Source organism: Manihot esculenta, chromosome 12 (assembly GCF_001659605.2).
Source record: "Manihot esculenta cultivar AM560-2 chromosome 12, M.esculenta_v8, whole genome shotgun sequence".
In the NCBI taxonomy this organism is placed as follows: domain Eukaryota; kingdom Viridiplantae; phylum Streptophyta; class Magnoliopsida; order Malpighiales; family Euphorbiaceae; genus Manihot; species Manihot esculenta.
Window position 1 is genome coordinate 3,702,723 of NC_035172.2, and position 16,934 is coordinate 3,719,656.

The window sequence follows — 16,934 nt, forward strand, 5'->3', positions numbered from 1 at the left end:
TGAATAAAATCTAAAATAAAAAATTAAGTATTTTAATTTTTATAAAATTAAAGGATTAATTAATAAATTTTATTTATATTATAAAAATGATAGAATATTTAATATTTAAAATTAATAAAAAAATTAATTAATAAATTTTTTAACACTTTAAAAATATTTTAATGAATTTTTTAAATTAATAGATTAATTAATGAATTTTATTAAATTTAAAAGATTAAATAATTATTTTTTAATATAATTATATATTTACATTGCGTTATAATAATTAAATTCAAATATTATTATTTACAAATGTATAATTTCATATGCGATTCAAAATTCAGCTTAGAATGCCCAAAAATCCTATGCAGCCCTAAAACCAAAAGTGTATTGAGTGATGAGAAAGGTTTGTGTCTTCCCTGCGGTTTCGACTTTACGGTTTTCAAAAGTTTATCAAATCTTTGTCGGTTAAAAAAATTTGGGATTTAGTGTTTATGATATTGAGTTTCTAGGATTTAAAGATCAAGTTCAATAAATTTTTATTTTTTTTACATTTATCTTTAAATTATTATTAAAAGTCAAATAAAGTTAGTTTTTAAGAGTAAAATTTAGATCAAAAGGTTGTTGTATAGTTTGTAGATAGATATTGTTTTTTTTCTTTTGAGTCATGGAAATTAAATTGATTATATATATTTAATTTATTATTATTATTTATTGTAATAGAGTTATGAAACACAATCCAATTTAAACTTGCATATATATATTCAGTTAATAAATTAAAAAAATTATTACTTAAATTATATGATATAAAAAAATTTATTAATTAGTCTATTAATTTTAAAAAATACATTAAAATATATTTAATATTTTAAAAATATACTAATTAATTTTTTTTATTAATTTAGAAAAAATTTCTTAACAATGTGAGGCGATGACGTTGTAATTTAGAAAGTCGGATCATTGAAATTCTCTTTATTTATGATTTCTCTATTTATGCAATATTTTAAATTTAAATATTCTTATTTAGCTCGTACTTTAAATGTGATAAAATTGGTAGATGGTATTTGAAAAATCACTATAAATTATTTTATAAAAATAAAAATATTATGATAGTGGCTTCACTTTTATCCTATTTATAAAAAAGTGAATATTGAATTATTAATTTTATGACATAATTATCAATCTATTTACTAGTCATGTGAGATATGGGATATAAAAAAAAAAAAAAAGATATTATAGGATGATTTATCCAGCTTAAACCGAAAAGAAACTAAATTTTCGACAAAGTTGACTCAAATTTAATATTCAAAAAAAAAATAAATAAATAAACATTTTGTTCTTTCTTAAAAAGGGTAAAAAGAAAATAAAAAAATATATAGTTCTTCAAATTGATAGTGGTTTTGGTCGGAGATACAGAGAGCTGTTCAAAATGGGTACACTACGGTACTGTAAGTCCACAAGCACATGCACACACTCTCTGCTTATAAACAAAAGGCTGAGGCACCGCTCGGTTACGCCACTGAAGAGTGAACGCATGGCGGATGGCACAAAATCCGGGGTCACCCTGAGAAACTAGCGGCACGAGAGGTTTTTTGTTTTTCTTGTTTCTTGTTTCTTCTTTCATCTTTCATCTTTCATCTTTCATCTTTCTCTCTCTCTCTCTAGAACTGCCCACCTTCCAACCTCTCTCTCTCTCTCTCTCTCTCTATAGTTAATTGAACTCTGCATAAACCCCCAAACGACTCATTTGAACTTATGCTCGAGAAAAGGTTAAAAGTGAAGGTTGGAAAGAAATTGCATTGAATACCCTCGAACAAACCAGAACCACACATGGCTGATTTCTTTGTTTTCTCTTAAAACACTCTTTATTTCAGCATGTGGGATTCTTCACTTCTCGGTAGTCACCTCAATCTCCTCTCATTTTCGCTACCTGCATACTCTCTTAGGTACTGTATTGCCTTGCAGAATTTTGCTTCAGTTTCTGCTTCTGTGATTTCTGTTTGGTGATCATCCTGTATGTTTTTTTTTTCTTTTTCTTGAGTTGTTAATTGATCATGTGTTGCAGATGATTAGTGGGTTCTGATTATAATTAAGAGTTAATGAAGTGAAGAGAAGAGAAGAGAAGTCGCTGTCGTGGAAGGTGGGCAATTGTATTGTATTTGTTTATGTTATATTTGTAAATCGTTTATGTTGCGTATTTGTTGAGTAATTGATACCCACAGCAGCGGGCCCTTTCCCATCTTCTGCTTTCTTCATCAGATACTGTTTTTCTCCTTGCACTTATCCGTACAAAAAAAAACCCTTCCCTTCTTTCTGAATCTATCTGCTACCAACAGAGAGAAATCAAAAGCTTCAACTTGCAACTTTTTTATTTTTTTAATATTTTTCCTGGGAAGGGAAAAAATATGAAGAATAGATTGCATGTTGAAGATCTCCAAAATGTAACAAACCCATCAAGTGGTTTTGATACTGTGGATGCCATGGAGGAAGAACAAGCAATTGCTGATGAAGATGGAGAGATCTGGCTAGAAAGAGAACAAGACGATCTGTTAGATGTAAATGATTCTTCAATCTTCTATGATGATTTTCCTCCCCTTCCAGATTTCCCTTGCATGTCATCATCTTCCTCATCTTCTTCCACTCCGGCTCCAGTTAAGGCTATGGCTCCTTCATCGTCTTGTTCTTCGGCTTCTTCGTCGTCTTCAGCGGCTTCTTGGGCGGTTTTGAAGTCTGACGCAGAAGATGATGCTGAGAAAAAGAATAATTATGACTCTCAACACTATCATCATCATCATAGTCAATATGATCAAGTGGAAGCACCCACAGCAGCCTTGTCTTCTACTGCGTCGATGGAGATTCCTCAGCCATCTGATCAAGGGGTGGAAGGTGCTGGTTGCACGGATATGATGGAGACTTTTGGGTACCTGGATCTCATAGAAAACGATGGTTTCTTCGACCCTTCTTCCATATTTCAAGCCGATGAACATTTCTTGGACGAGTTTCAGCAAGAGCAGAACATGCAACCGGAGCAGGAACCACAACAGGGAAATGAAGAGTTGATCATGGAAACTAAAACTGAGGAGACTCAACAGCAAGGAGCCGCCGCTTCAGATGATCTAGCCATGGTGTTCTTGGAGTGGCTCAAGAGCAACAAAGAGACTGTCTCAGCAGAGGACTTGAGGAAAGTTAAAATCAAGAAGGCAACCATAGAGTGTGCTGCTAAGCGTTTAGGTGGTGGTAAAGAAGCTATGAAGCAGTTGTTGCAACTCATTCTTGAATGGGTTAAAACGAATCACCTTCAAAAACGACGTATGAAAGAATCATCTTCCAATTATCCTCCCTATCAATGCCAAGAGCCTCTGCAAAACCCTAACCCTAGTGCTAGTTCAAACCTTAATATGAATTCTAACTCTATCCCACCGGATCAATCAACCCCTTGTTTCACTCAGTCACCTTGGATTGCACCCCCACCTTATGTTGTTGATCGGGGAACGCTTATGCCGGGAATCTCTCCTATGGTTGGGTATATGGCCGACCCTTTTGCTAGTGGCGCTTCAAATATGGCTGGCCACTCTTACCCACCGGCGCCACCGACAGATTATCACATGCTAGACTCCGCCCAATCCTGGCCTCCGTCCCAGTTTGCTTTGTCTTCGCCTTACCCCGCATTTCCAGACAATAATCTCCAACCTGTTCAGGCCCACCATCCTGTTTTCACCGGATATGGAAATCAATACGCATGCCAGTATCTCCCCGGCCAAGTTGACGATAGGTTGATGAGGTTGGGTTCCTCGGCAACCAAAGAGGCAAGGAAGAAGAGAATGGCTAGACAGAGAAGGTTTTTGACACATCACAGGAATCAGAATCATCACAACAACCAACCAATTGAGCACCACCAAAATCAGAGTGCAGATCACCATGCAAGGCTTGGAAACGATAATGTCGCGCTAACGGCTCAACCTAATCCTGGTAACTGGGTCTATTGGCCTGCTGTCAGTGCTGTTTCAACCCTGCCAGTTCTCCCTATGGATGCTCAACCAGTGCATATTGTAGATCGACCAGCTATGCAAGCTCATGAGAGTCATCAGCGTCAAGTGGCATCAGATAGGCGACAGGTGGATTTTTCTGATGTGGTGATCGTGTTTTTTGGGATTATTGTTTTATGAGATATGTAATCATAGATTTATGATTAACAGATGAATAATTACAGATGGATTTGCTATTTTGATCATAATATATGTCTTTATGTATACATGTTTTTTCTGTTTATCCAGGGCTGGAAGCCTGAGAAGAACCTGAGATTTCTTCTCCAGAAAGTGTTGAAGCAGAGCGATGTGGGCAATCTAGGGAGGATAGTGTTGCCAAAGGTAGTCTCTTTATCTCTTAAAAGCCTTGTTTCTTGAATACTGATGCTATATTTAGTGATTTTTCCATCATGGGTATTGATAAATTTCTCGTAAATTATTCATCTACTGTTACATGCAGAAAGAAGCAGAAACACATCTTCCAGAACTGGAGGCAAGAGATGGGATTTCTATTGCCATGGAAGATATAGGGACTTCTCGTATTTGGAACATGCGTTATAGGTATCCTTGATTTTAAACTATTTAAGGCCTCGCTAGTACTTTCCCTCATTTTCTCTTCTTCCAAACTAAATCTCTGCCGCCTTTGCTTTCTTTTTTTCTCCTTTTGGAGTTTCAGATTCTGGCCCAACAACAAAAGCAGGATGTATCTCCTTGAGAACACCGGTGGGTATTTTGTTTTTGATTTTCTTTCAGCTTTGAAGCAAGATATTCCATTCTTAATTTGGTTGATTTTCTTGATTTTTCAGGAGATTTTGTGAGAGCAAATGAACTTCAAGAAGGAGATTTCATAGTCATATACTCAGATGTCAAGTGTGGGAAATATGTATGCAAAATCCTATATATAATATTCCTTTCTTGTTTATTAAGATTTGTGTTATCTCAAAATCTATGCTAATTTAAATATTTTATTCGAAACTCATCATCATAACAGTTGATCCGAGGAGTGAAGGTAAGGCAACCAGGATCAAAATCAGAGAACAAGAAGTCAGGAAAATCACAGAAGAATCTTCATGCAAGCTCTCCTGCAACTGCTCTGAATGGATCTTCATCTACACCCATTAATCAAGCTCAAACAGTAAAGTAAATTAATGTGACGAACCCAGTCACCTTCTCTCTCCTTCATGCAAAAATACGAGTGGACAAGTGGACGGCGAACATCAACCCTGGTTAAACAAGTCAAAAAGTTTTTAAAAAAAAATGGGGGCAGATGTAATTTGATAGAGCACATAATATTAGTTTTAATATATTTTATAATTTGGGTTTGGGTTAGGGTTAGGGTTAGGGTTTGGTTGAGGTCGGGTGTGCTTAATTTGTAGGGTAGGGCTGCCTCTCATCATATATACTCTATACAAATGTTGTGCAATTATATATGTGCTTGTTAATTGTTTATAATATTAAATAATCTTTACTATTTTGTTGCAAAAATATGTATAATTTTTACAAATTTATTTTAAGTTTACATGCTTCTCAAGTATATCATACTACATTTTCGGTCATAAAATTGTTGTTTTTATTTTATATTTTAATTTAAATATTATTTTGTATTTTAAATAAATTGCTTTTTAAAGAGAAATAATTTAATTATTAATATATAGTAAATATATTTATTTTACAGTAATAATTATAAATATTTTATAATAAATATATATAATTATTTTATAATAAATATATTATTTAATTTAAAATATTAGTATATATAAAATAATTAAAAATAATATATTTATTATAAAATATTTATAATTATTAATATAAAATAATAATAGATAAATAATAAATTTCATTTATTGTTGAAACTTACCTTGTATATAGATTACTTTTATTTTTAGAATTAAATATATTAATTATAACAGTTAGATTATTATTATTTTTAGAATTAAATATATTATTCAACTAAAATTAAATATGAATTTATATTATTTATATATATATAGAATTAGTTTAAATTTAAAAAATAATAAAATATTATATTTCACGTTCTATTTAAATTTTTATATTTAAATTTTTAAAAAATTAATTAAAATTTTATCCAAATACTAATATTGAACTAATTAAATAAAAATTTAAATATTTAAATTAAAACACAAAATAATTTAAATATTAGACCTTTTCAATCATTTAATCATTAATTTATAATAATAATAATAATAATAATAATAATAATAATAATAATAATAATATACCTAGCATGATAATTTAAATATAAAAATATTGGGCTAATTAAATAAAAAATTAAATATTTAAATTAAAACGTAAAATAATCTAAATATTAGACTTTTTTTAATCATTTAATCATTCATTTATATAAAAAATAATAATTATAATATACCTAACATACTAATTAAATTTTCAGATTGTTACATAAATTATTAAATTTAAAAATTTACAGATTTAAGAAAATTATATGAATTTATATTATTTATATATCTAAATATAAATATTAAACTAATTAAATAAAATTTTAAATATTTAAATTAAAACACATAATAATTTAAATATTAGACTTTTCAAATTATTTAATCATTAATTTATATAAATAATAATAATAATAATAATAATAATAATAATAATAATAATAATACATATGGCATAGCATGCTAATTAAATTATTAAATTATTATCTAAATTATTAAATTTAAAAGTTTATTAATTGATAAAAATTATATTAAAATATAAATATTAAGCTAATTAAATTAAAATTAAAAAATTAAAATTAAAAAATTAAAATTAAAATACGAATATGTCTAAATTTTATAATTCCTTTATTGCGTTTGGACGTGCAGTTATAATAGTTGTCTTTTACAATATCAACCAATTTAATATATGATAATTAATATTTCTTTTACGGCTGCTCAAGAACTCTGACATTTGATTTGACTGGATACCGAGCATCTTGAGACTCCAATTGCAGATGACACCTAGTTAATTTCTTTGTTCTCTGAATATCTTAGTGGCTAACATTAGAGCATGTAAATACGAAACTATTTGTTGTATAAAGCATGTTACATCACTTCCTAGTGTCACGGGCAGAATACTTTATTCCAATTAAAGCATCGTGCTGCACTAATGGACTCATCCAAACTTGAAAATACTAGTCAATCTCATCTCAAATATGTCAATTTAGACAATAAAATATGCAGTGTGGAAACTAAATAAAAATAATGTCAAAAAGTTGATAAACAATAGCCAAAATACTCTATTAAATATGTTGTGGGAATACATAATCAAGTTATGTACAAGTGCTCTCAAATACTCACACAAGATTACCTCACTTGTGTACAAGAGATCACTCAAAGATAGCTTTCAAGGTTGCTCTCAAATGTTGTTCTCTTGTACACAAGTGAAGCAATCTTATGTGAGTGTTTGATGGCACTTGTACATAATTTGGTTTTATATTCCCACAACATAATTTAATAGAGTGTTTTAGCTATTATTTATCAATTCTTTGGCATTGTTCTTATTTAGCTTCCGCACCGCACATTTTTATTGCCTAACTTGACATATTTGGGGTAATATTGACTAGTATTCTCAAGTTTGGGGTGAGTTTACTAATGCCGTATGGATGCTTTAATTGAGGTAAAGCATTCTGTCCGTAATAGCCAGTTTAATTATTGTATTAGATAAATTTATTTTCTCTCTTACTTTGAACCCTGATTTCTTTTTTTTATTTTTTTATTTTTTTAATTTAGCTCAAATTGAGACTCAATATGGATACCTTATAATTGAACTAAAAGCTCGTGGGTGATGCGCGTTTTAATTATTGTGTATTGTCACAGCAGGATAAACAAATGCCACTGCTACTAATTTCAATGGGTGAAAATTTGTCTATCGGGTTTCATTGGCCTGTACATATAGATTGGAAATTGTTGATGTATATGTAAATTATAGTAGTAAATGATTAGGTGGGAGAATCCTAAGGTGAATCCACGAAGGTCTCTCTTCTTTTTGTGGAGTCCGAGCAATAGAAAATTCTCAGATACAAGCAACAAGTTGTCGTAAAGCAACTTAATTAATTAAGAGAAAAAACCTTAAACCAAAAATAGGATAATTACATTATTTCATTGCTTATTCAGAAAAGATTACATTTTTTTCTTTTTATTCCCATAAGTAAGAGACTCAAATTCTCCTTGTAATCTCATTCTCTCGGACCTCTCATATTTTTCTTAAAACTACGTACTCGCCAAAAAAGGCTTCTGCCTGCCTCCTTACCCATTATTTTAGACTTTGTTTTTACTTATATTATGCCTTATGCATCAGCCCACCTTCCAGGCCGAGGCCTTACGCTTGTCAGGGTCGTCTCCTGCGTCGCAAACTTGAGCCTCCGTGCGTCCTCCAGCGGTAATCTGTATGCTGTGGCGATCACCTCCACTGGCAGTGCCCTCATGGTCGACGCACGCCCTGCAAGGTCATTTGTCATGGCATTGTCGTCGGTCTTGAACGCTACATATTCGAATACATCCTTGTCCGTCCTTTTCACCACTGCAAAGTTCTGTGGCACCGTCAGTACCTGCCCCTCCCGGACGTTTCCGTCGAAGACAGCGTTGCCGTTTTCATCCACCACCTGAACCTGCGCTTGACCTCTCACCGCGTATAGTACGCTGTGGGCGTTCATGTGCAAGTGTGGTAACCTCACCGAATTCTGCCACCAATAATATATTTATCAAATTAATCATATATATTATTTGCCACCTGATACTTAGCTTAGCTTTGTTGATCGGAAAATTCTTACATCGCGGAGAACCACATGGGAAGCGCTGAGTTGCATCCTCTCAAGAATAGGGAGGTTGTGGCTGTTTACTGTTCTTACATGACCAGCTTCTGGGACGAAGACATCAGCACGAGTGGGATCACCGATGTTCTCTATAATTCTGGCGCTGCAGTAGGTCTCCTCCAGGCCATTGGGGCGTCTTCCAAATCCTCTCTCTCGCTGTAATTGCTCTTGTCTCTCTTGCTGTGTTCTTGGTGGCCTCACTAGCTGAAGGTTACCTTCCACTCTCACAATGTTGCCTCTGACGTCGTTCTCGTTCCTAAGCTTTCTAGCCAGTTGTTCATTGACGTTGAAAGCTTCGGCCAGGAACCTTGTGTCCATTCCACAGAAAAGATTGTTGCATTCACGCTGTGTTGGCTCCATGAACGGGCGGCGGGTCTCTCGTGGGCCTCGAGGATCACGGGTTTCATCGAATCGTTGCTGGAACATATCTTCTGGGTTACCAGCTACATAAAAGTGCTATGACACCCAATAAAACGTTATAACCTTAAATTTAGTGGGTATTTCGTACATAGAGAGAGGAATTTGATCTCTTACTCTAGGGTTCATGTCAAGCTGGTTGGCTCTGTTGTGGACGTCCAAGACAGAAACTGCAACAACTGGTTCATTGCCGTCGTTGTAGCACCAGTGAGGTACACCGGCGGGAATAGCAATGACATCTCCCTGGCGGAAACGTCGAATCTTCTGGTGTTTGTCTTGGACTCTAGTGCTGACTCCTAGTTGTTGAGACTCCTGGAATGTTTCAGGGCATCCAGCGAACGAGATCCCAGTCACACCTCTACCTGCATGAACACAAAATCAATTCAATAATCTCATTACTCTCTGAAACATGAAGACACCAGCTTGAAGATCATTTAGAAATTGAAATTAACCTCGGACAATGTAAACAAGTTGAGGAGCATTGCTGTAAGATGGCAATAGAAGGCCTCTGGGCTCAATTGTCCACCTGACAACAGCCACTCCAGCACACAGGAACTGATCTTCATTTGGATTCCAAGAATCAATTACTCCGGCTTCGCATTCAACACGGTTATCTGGTTCAAGGGCATTGATCCTATCTACTTGGCACTCATCTCGCGGCTGCCGGAGAGAGAAGGAGCCATGAAAGAGAAGAAGTAGGGAAAGAGAAAGGATGAAAAAGCAATGAGGTGTAGCCATGTGTTTTAGAGGAGGGGGGCGGAGCTTGCGTTGTATGGTTTGAAGTGAGAGTGGTATAGCTACAGAGGAGGCATGGTATTTAAGGAAGAAGGAGGATGGCGAGGTGGTGACACATAACAGACGGCGGAAATGGTTTGTTTAGCCACTCTTCGCCTCTGCATGGCTACTTGGCCTTGATGTTTCACACCTCATTATGAGGTAGGCAGGTGTCTCATTGCTTCAGAGAAGAATCCAATTACCTTCTCTGGGGAGAAGAGAAGAAGAAGACTCTGTGTACTTGAATTATACTTTCTTTTTATTAATTAGGTTTCTTTATAGTGTTTTATTTATTTATTTATCTTCCATCATTGCAACCCAACAAAAAAAACAATGAATCTTCAAATTTTTGCTAAGAGCATAGTCTGTAAACTGAGAATATCTTTGATTATACGAAAAAAAAAAACCATGAATCTAATTTCTCCTAATTTATATATATATAAAAAAATTGTAGCTATAATTTTAGTATTTCATGCATCCTTAAGTAAACATCCATTATAAAAAATTTTATAATGGGTGAATTATATTTAAGAGAAATGCTATATATTAATTAATAAGAATGTTGAACAGTTAAAAATGACTGTGGCTAGCATTTATCTTATATTGTAAGACACAGAAATCCGAAGCTGCCATAAATTAACATGTTCTTCCAAAAAAAAATCCTTTTGCTGTAGAAAAGAAAAAATTGAAACATTGTTTTTTTGTTATTTTGTTTTAATGTGGCGGACGAACAGTTCGTCCTGTGCACCACTGTTTGTCAGTCACTAGTTACAATACTAGTAGATTTGTGCCCACCTATGGGCGGGATTTTATTAATTTTTTTTAATTTAATAATTTTATATCTATCAATTATTTCTATACTCATTTAATACTTTATAAATAATAAAGTACTTTATTAGTTTAAACAATGTGTATTTTGTCATTTTTCGCAGCTTATATTTTAATTTCCTGTTAAATATAATAATATAATTATATATTTTCACAGCTTATATTTTCTTTCTTTTCTCTTTTTCTGGAAGAGGAAATTTTTATTTTAATAGTTTAACGGTTTTGAGACTGACTGATATTTATATAGATTAGACCTTTGATATTTATATAGATTAGACTCAGACGGGTGAATAAGATTTTGGTGAATCTCATTACCTGTTAAACAAGTCAAAAAGTTTATAAAAAAAAATGGGGGCAGATAGTAATTTGATAGAGCACATAATATTAGTATTAATATATTTTATAATTTGGGTTTGGGTTAGGGTTAGGGTTTGGTTGAGGTCGGGTGTGCTTAATTTGTAGGGTAGGGCTGCCTCTCTCATCATATATACTCTATACAAATGTTGTGCAATTATATATGTGCTTGTTAATTGTTTATAATATTAAATAATCTTTACTATTTTGTTGCAAAAATATATATAATTTTTACAAATTTATTTTAAGTTTACATGCTTCTCAAGTATATCATACTACATTTTCGGTCATAAAATTGTTGCTTTTATTTTATATTTTAATTTAAATATTATTTTATATTTTAATTTAAATATTATTTTATATTTTAAATAAATTGCTTTTTAAAGATAAATAATTTAATTATTAATATATAATAAATATATTTATTTTACAGTAATAATTATAAATATTTTATAATAAATATATTATTTAATTTAAAATATTAGTATATATAAAATAATTAAAAATAATATATTTATTATAAAATATTTATAATTATTAATATAAAATAATAATAGATAAATAATAAATTTCATTTATTGTTGAAATTGTCCGTTGTATATTTAGATTACTATTATTTTTAGAATTAAATATATTATTTAAAAAATAATATTAAATATATTAATTATAACAGTTAAATTATTATTATTTTTAAAATTAAATATATTATTTAGCTATAATTAAATATAAATTTATATTATTTATATATATATAGAATTAATTTAAATTTAAAAAATAATAAAATAATATATTTGACATTCTATTTAAATTTTTATATTTTAATTTTTAAAAAATTAATTAAAATTTTATCCAAATATTAATATTGAACTAATTAAATATTTAAATTTAAACACAAAATAATTTAAATATTAAACATTCTCAATCATTTAATCATTAATTTATATAAATAATAATAATAATAATATAACTAGCATGATAATTTAAATATAAAAATATTGGGCTAATTAAATAAAAAATTAAATATTTACATTAAAAAGCAAAATAATCTAAATATTAGACTTTTTTTAATTATTTAATCATTAATTTATATAAATAAGAATAATAATAATAATATACCTCATTAATTATTAAATTTAAAAATTTACAGATTTATGAAAATTATATGAATTTATATTATATATATATATAATTAATTTAAATTTAAAAAATAATAAAATATTATATTTAATATTTTATCTGAACTCTTATATTTTAATTTTTAAAAAAATAATTAAAATTATATCTAAATATAAATATTGAATTAATTAAATAAAATTTTAAATATTTAAATTAAAACGCATAATAATTTAAATATTAAACTTTTGAAATTATTTAATCATAAATTTATATAAATAATAATATTAATAATAATAATAATACACCTAACATGCTAGTCAATTCAAGTTAAAGGTATATTTTTTTCGTTAAAAAGTATAAAAATATTTTTATTAGTCTTTTTAAAGAGGTAAATTATATTTGAGTTATTAAATTTTAGTATAATTAATAAATTAATTTTTATATTTTTAAAATTATATATTTAAATATCTATATAACTCATTTATTATAATTTAAATATTTTTATTTTTTATTTAAAAGAATACTTAAATCCTTATTAGATTGTGTTTATAATATTTTATTTAATTAATTTTTAATATTTTTATTTTTTAATTTTATTCATTAAAATACTTCAATATTTATAATTTTAAAACTTTTAAAAAATATTTACAATTTTAATTATTTTTAATTGATACTAAATAACCATAAACTTTTATAAATAATATTTTAAAAAAAATTATACTTTCTAACAAATTTAATCATTTATTAATTTTAAATTAATATTTATAATAAATAAAAAATCTATAATGAATGAAATAACTGTAATTTTAAATGGATTAAATATAAAACGATTTAAAATTTTAATTTTAAAATATAATATAAAATTCTTCATTTATATTAAAAAGAATTTAAATGATGAACGATAATATTTTAAATATTTAAAATTATTATTTTTTATTTGACCACTTTAATTTAAATAAAAAAATTTATAATTTAAATAAATTAATTATATAATAATTTAAATATTCAATTTTAGAAATACATAATCTCAAACATATAATTTATAATTTTGTGGGCAACGAAAACCTAAACGAAATTTTCATGTGAAAGACCTTGGTCGAATTAAATTTTTAAAAATAATTTAAAGATTAAATTAAATTTGAAAAAATTCACATTAAGATTTTTTGTTAATAAATATATAATTTTTTTAATTTAAATTTTAAATATTTTATATTTATTATATATAAATAAATACTTGTTACAACTATAACAAATTATGTCCATATTATATAGAAACTCCATTTTATATAGATAAAATAAAGTAATATGTGTTTTAGTTTATAAATTTTATTTTGTTAACATTTTCAATTTTTAATATATTGTTTGGAATAATAATATTTATTTTAAAAACTATTTTATTTTAAAGTTTGAAAAATTATATTGTAACTTATTGTTAGCTATCAAAATTCAATTTAACCATTTAGTTATAATTATGATAAAAATAGATAAATGAAAAGTAATATGATTATTTTTTGGTATAATTAAGCTAGAAATTGAGATTTTACAGTTTTAATATGAATTTAATAAGTCATTTTCAGAATATTTTATTAAGATTTCTACTGATAAAATTGTTAATATATTTAATTTGTTAAATTAAAAATAAATGATTTTATTGAAAAATATTTATTATAAAATATATTTTTTATAAAAAATATGTTTTAGATATAAATTATCTCTGCAAATAAATAGAGGCCAAAATTATAATTAATTTATCCTTCGTTCTTATGTTTTTATATCGTTTATAATTTATAATTTTTTGAAAGATTAGCATTAATAAAAGAAAGTCTAAAAATCTATTCCTTAATATATCTTATTATCATTTAATTTAAAAATCTAATAATATCTTAAAGATATTGTGCTTTTAACTAATTAAAATTTAATAACATTATATTCTACACCGTTTTTTTTTTTTGAATCAAAAGGAGAGTTTAGCTCATATTATTAATATCAAAGGATAATGCGTCGTACAAGAATAAAGGAGAGCATACCCCCAATCAAAATCAGACAAAGAACCAGCCGCCCTTGCAACTGTATGAGCAACTTAATTCGCTGATCTTCTAATAAAAGCAAACGAAACATACTGCAGCTCATGAAGAAGAGCCTTACAATCATTAATCATCAACTCAAAATATGAAGAATCAGAGTGTGGAGAATTCAAAGCGTTAACAACCAGCTCACAATCCTTCTCCACACAAACCGGAAAATAATTTTTAGACTTCAACCAACTCAATGCCTCCCTAAAACATAACACTTCACCTAATAGAGGATCCATTAAACCCGGCACGACCATAAGTTGACCTTCACAACAGTACCCCAATGAATTTCGGACCACCATACCCAACCCATATGAACCATTAGTCTGTACTGAAATGTCTATATTGCATTTATAATGTCCAAGGGGAGGAGGTTGCCAAACTGCTGCAGCTAGTGGTTTTGTACGAGAATCTGAAACTCGAAAATGTAACCGAGCGAGCTGCCATTCTTCCAACACTGCTCTAGCCCTATTAACCACGTAAATAGGCTGCTGAAAAATCTGATTCCACACAACATCATTACGGTGTGTCCACAAGCTCCATATCAACATAAAAACCTCTTCACGTTGAGACATAGGCAAAGAAGTAAGAACATAAGACAACAAAGTGTTAAGAGAAGAAAATGATACCCAACCTAAATTTGACAGCAACCAACAAGATCTTGCAAAAGAGCAACCATAGAGAACATGAAAGTCTGTTTCCAGACCAACACCACAAACATGACAACACTTATCAATATCCATATGACGAACTCGAAGATTATGTTTACAAGGCAAAGCATTTCGTAAAATACGCCAAATGAGAAGCTTTACCTTAGCTGGAACAGCAACTTTCCAGATGAGATGCCATGGGAAACTATGATCAGAGATAGCAGCAAGATTATCCTCCATTGCCACACGATAGCCTTCCTTCACAACATACTCACCCTTTCGATTTAAAGCCCAACACCAATCATCATCGCATTCCCTAAGCGATAAAGGAATACGCAAAATGTTGTCAGAATCCTGCTGCTGAAAATGAGTTCGAATTAACGGGCCATAGTCATCACTGCCTCTCACAAAAAAATAAGAAACGGAAGTAATAATTTTCATGATGCGAGAGACCCATGACTCATCAAAACCCAATTTTAACATAATAAGCTTCAAATAATTCCATTCTATACGATCATAAGCCTTGCTCATGTCAGTCTTTACTGCCAACACCCCCCGCTTGCCTTGCTTTTTTTGCTTTAAAGAATGGAAAAGCTCATATGCCACAATAATATTATCAGTGATGAGACGATGCGGAATAAAAGCGCTCTGAGCTTCAGAGATGACTTGTGGAAGAACAAGCTTCAATCTGTTAGCCATAGCCTTGCACACAATACGATCAACCACATTACTAAGAGAAATCGGTCTCAAATCTGCCACCCTTTCAGGAACAGACTTTTTAGGAATCAAAATGATATTAGTTCTATTACAACCAGGCATCAAACCATCTCCATTCAAACAATTAAGACAAGCAGTAGTGACATCAGACCCAACTATATCCCAATATTTTTGAAAAAATCCTGGGTTCAAACCATCAGGTCCAGGAGATTTATCTGGATGCATTGAGAACAAGGCCACCCGAACCTCCTCAGCTGAAAATGGAGCAATTAACATTTGATTCTGCTGATCAGTAACCTTCTGCTGTACATGTGAAAGAATTGGCTCCATATCTCCAGGCGTAGACGTAAAAAGCAGCTTATAAAACTCAACAATTACAGACTGCAAACCAGAATCCCAATCCACCCAAACTCCCTCATTGTTTCGTAATTTAGTAATAAAATTCTTTCTGTTCCGATTAGACGCAGAAACATGAAAGAACTTTGTATTAGCATCACCTTCCCCTAACCAATGTTGTTTCGCCCTCTGCTTCCAATATAATTCATTTTGAAGAAGCATTTTATGATATTGATCCTCTAATCGACGTAAATGAGCAAAATCAAAACTAACCTGCCTTCGAAACCAAGATAATCTCTTCTTAATCAATTGAAGATGTTCTCGAAACTCTACCAGCCCACTGACCAAGATATTTTGCACAAGAATCAATTCTAGAGGGCAAAGACGACATATTAAAATTTCACCCCTCATACACAATCCGGCGACACTCAGATTCCAGGGACCATGAGTTTTCAAAACGAAACCGTTTACGCCCAAATTTATGAAGCCGCACCCCTAGCGTCAAGAACAACGGCAAGTGAACTGAGGCCGGATTATCTAACACAAAGAGCCTGGCCATATTAAAAATAGATTGCCAGTGAGAAGTTGACACTGCCCGATCCAATCTCTCTTGAACAAACTCCAACTCTCTTCTGTTTTCCCAAGTAAAGCGGCTACCAAGGAAGCCAAGATCATGTAAACCGCAATCATCAAGAGCTTGACGAAACCCCTCAAGTAACCAACGTGGATGATCCCTTCTGCCTCGTTTTTCAGAATGATACAAAATATCATTGAAATCTCCCAGCACGCACCAAGGTAAGACAGATTTGGATCGAAGAGAACGCAATAAATCCCATCC

General features: G+C 30.3%; 2 protein-coding genes across 3 annotated transcripts; one reads left to right on the forward strand and one right to left on the reverse strand.

The window, feature by feature from the left end:
• Positions 1-1,707: 1,707 nt before the first annotated feature.
• LOC110628060 (B3 domain-containing transcription factor ABI3) lies at positions 1,708-5,496 on the forward strand. Of its 2 annotated transcripts, none has more exons than XM_021774507.2 (7): positions 1,708-1,925; positions 2,045-4,094; positions 4,254-4,346; positions 4,465-4,565; positions 4,675-4,727; positions 4,811-4,887; positions 4,996-5,496. In XM_021774507.2, exons 2-7 carry the CDS (start codon positions 2,385-2,387, stop codon positions 5,146-5,148), a joined length of 2,187 nt encoding a protein of 728 aa, XP_021630199.1. In that variant the 5' UTR covers positions 1,708-1,925; positions 2,045-2,384; the 3' UTR covers positions 5,149-5,496. The 2 variants fall into 2 exon arrangements, with proteins under 2 accessions (XP_021630199.1, XP_021630200.1); XM_021774508.2 differs by having other exon boundaries at positions 4,681-4,727.
• A 2,634-nt stretch (positions 5,497-8,130) lies between these two features.
• On the reverse strand, positions 8,131-9,987 carry LOC110628810 (11S globulin seed storage protein Ana o 2.0101). Its single transcript, XM_021775619.2, has 4 exons — positions 9,702-9,987; positions 9,367-9,611; positions 8,791-9,288; positions 8,131-8,700 (listed from the first exon to the last, which is right to left on the reverse strand). Exons 1-4 carry the CDS (start codon positions 9,985-9,987, stop codon positions 8,308-8,310), a joined length of 1,422 nt encoding a protein of 473 aa, XP_021631311.1. The 3' UTR covers positions 8,131-8,307.
• Between the last annotated feature and the right edge of the window lie 6,947 nt (positions 9,988-16,934).

Excerpts from the sequence above, each read along its gene's own strand:
- LOC110628060 (XM_021774507.2), top strand. The coding sequence starts at position 2,385 with ATGAAGAATAGATTGCATGTTGAAGATCTCCAAAATGTAACAAACCCA. Across the intron at positions 4,566-4,674 it reads ATTTGGAACATGCGTTATAG|TTTCAGATTCTGGCCCAACA; the intron begins GTATCCTTGATT and ends CTCCTTTTGGAG. Across the intron at positions 4,888-4,995 it reads ATGTCAAGTGTGGGAAATAT|TTGATCCGAGGAGTGAAGGT; the intron begins GTATGCAAAATC and ends TCATCATAACAG.
- LOC110628810 (XM_021775619.2), bottom strand. The coding sequence starts at position 9,987 with ATGGCTACACCTCATTGCTTTTTCATCCTTTCTCTTTCCCTACTTCTT. Across the intron at positions 9,289-9,366 it reads AGCTTGACATGAACCCTAGA|CACTTTTATGTAGCTGGTAA; the intron begins GTAAGAGATCAA and ends TGGGTGTCATAG. Across the intron at positions 8,701-8,790 it reads CCCATGTGGTTCTCCGCGAT|AATTCGGTGAGGTTACCACA; the intron begins GTAAGAATTTTC and ends TATTGGTGGCAG.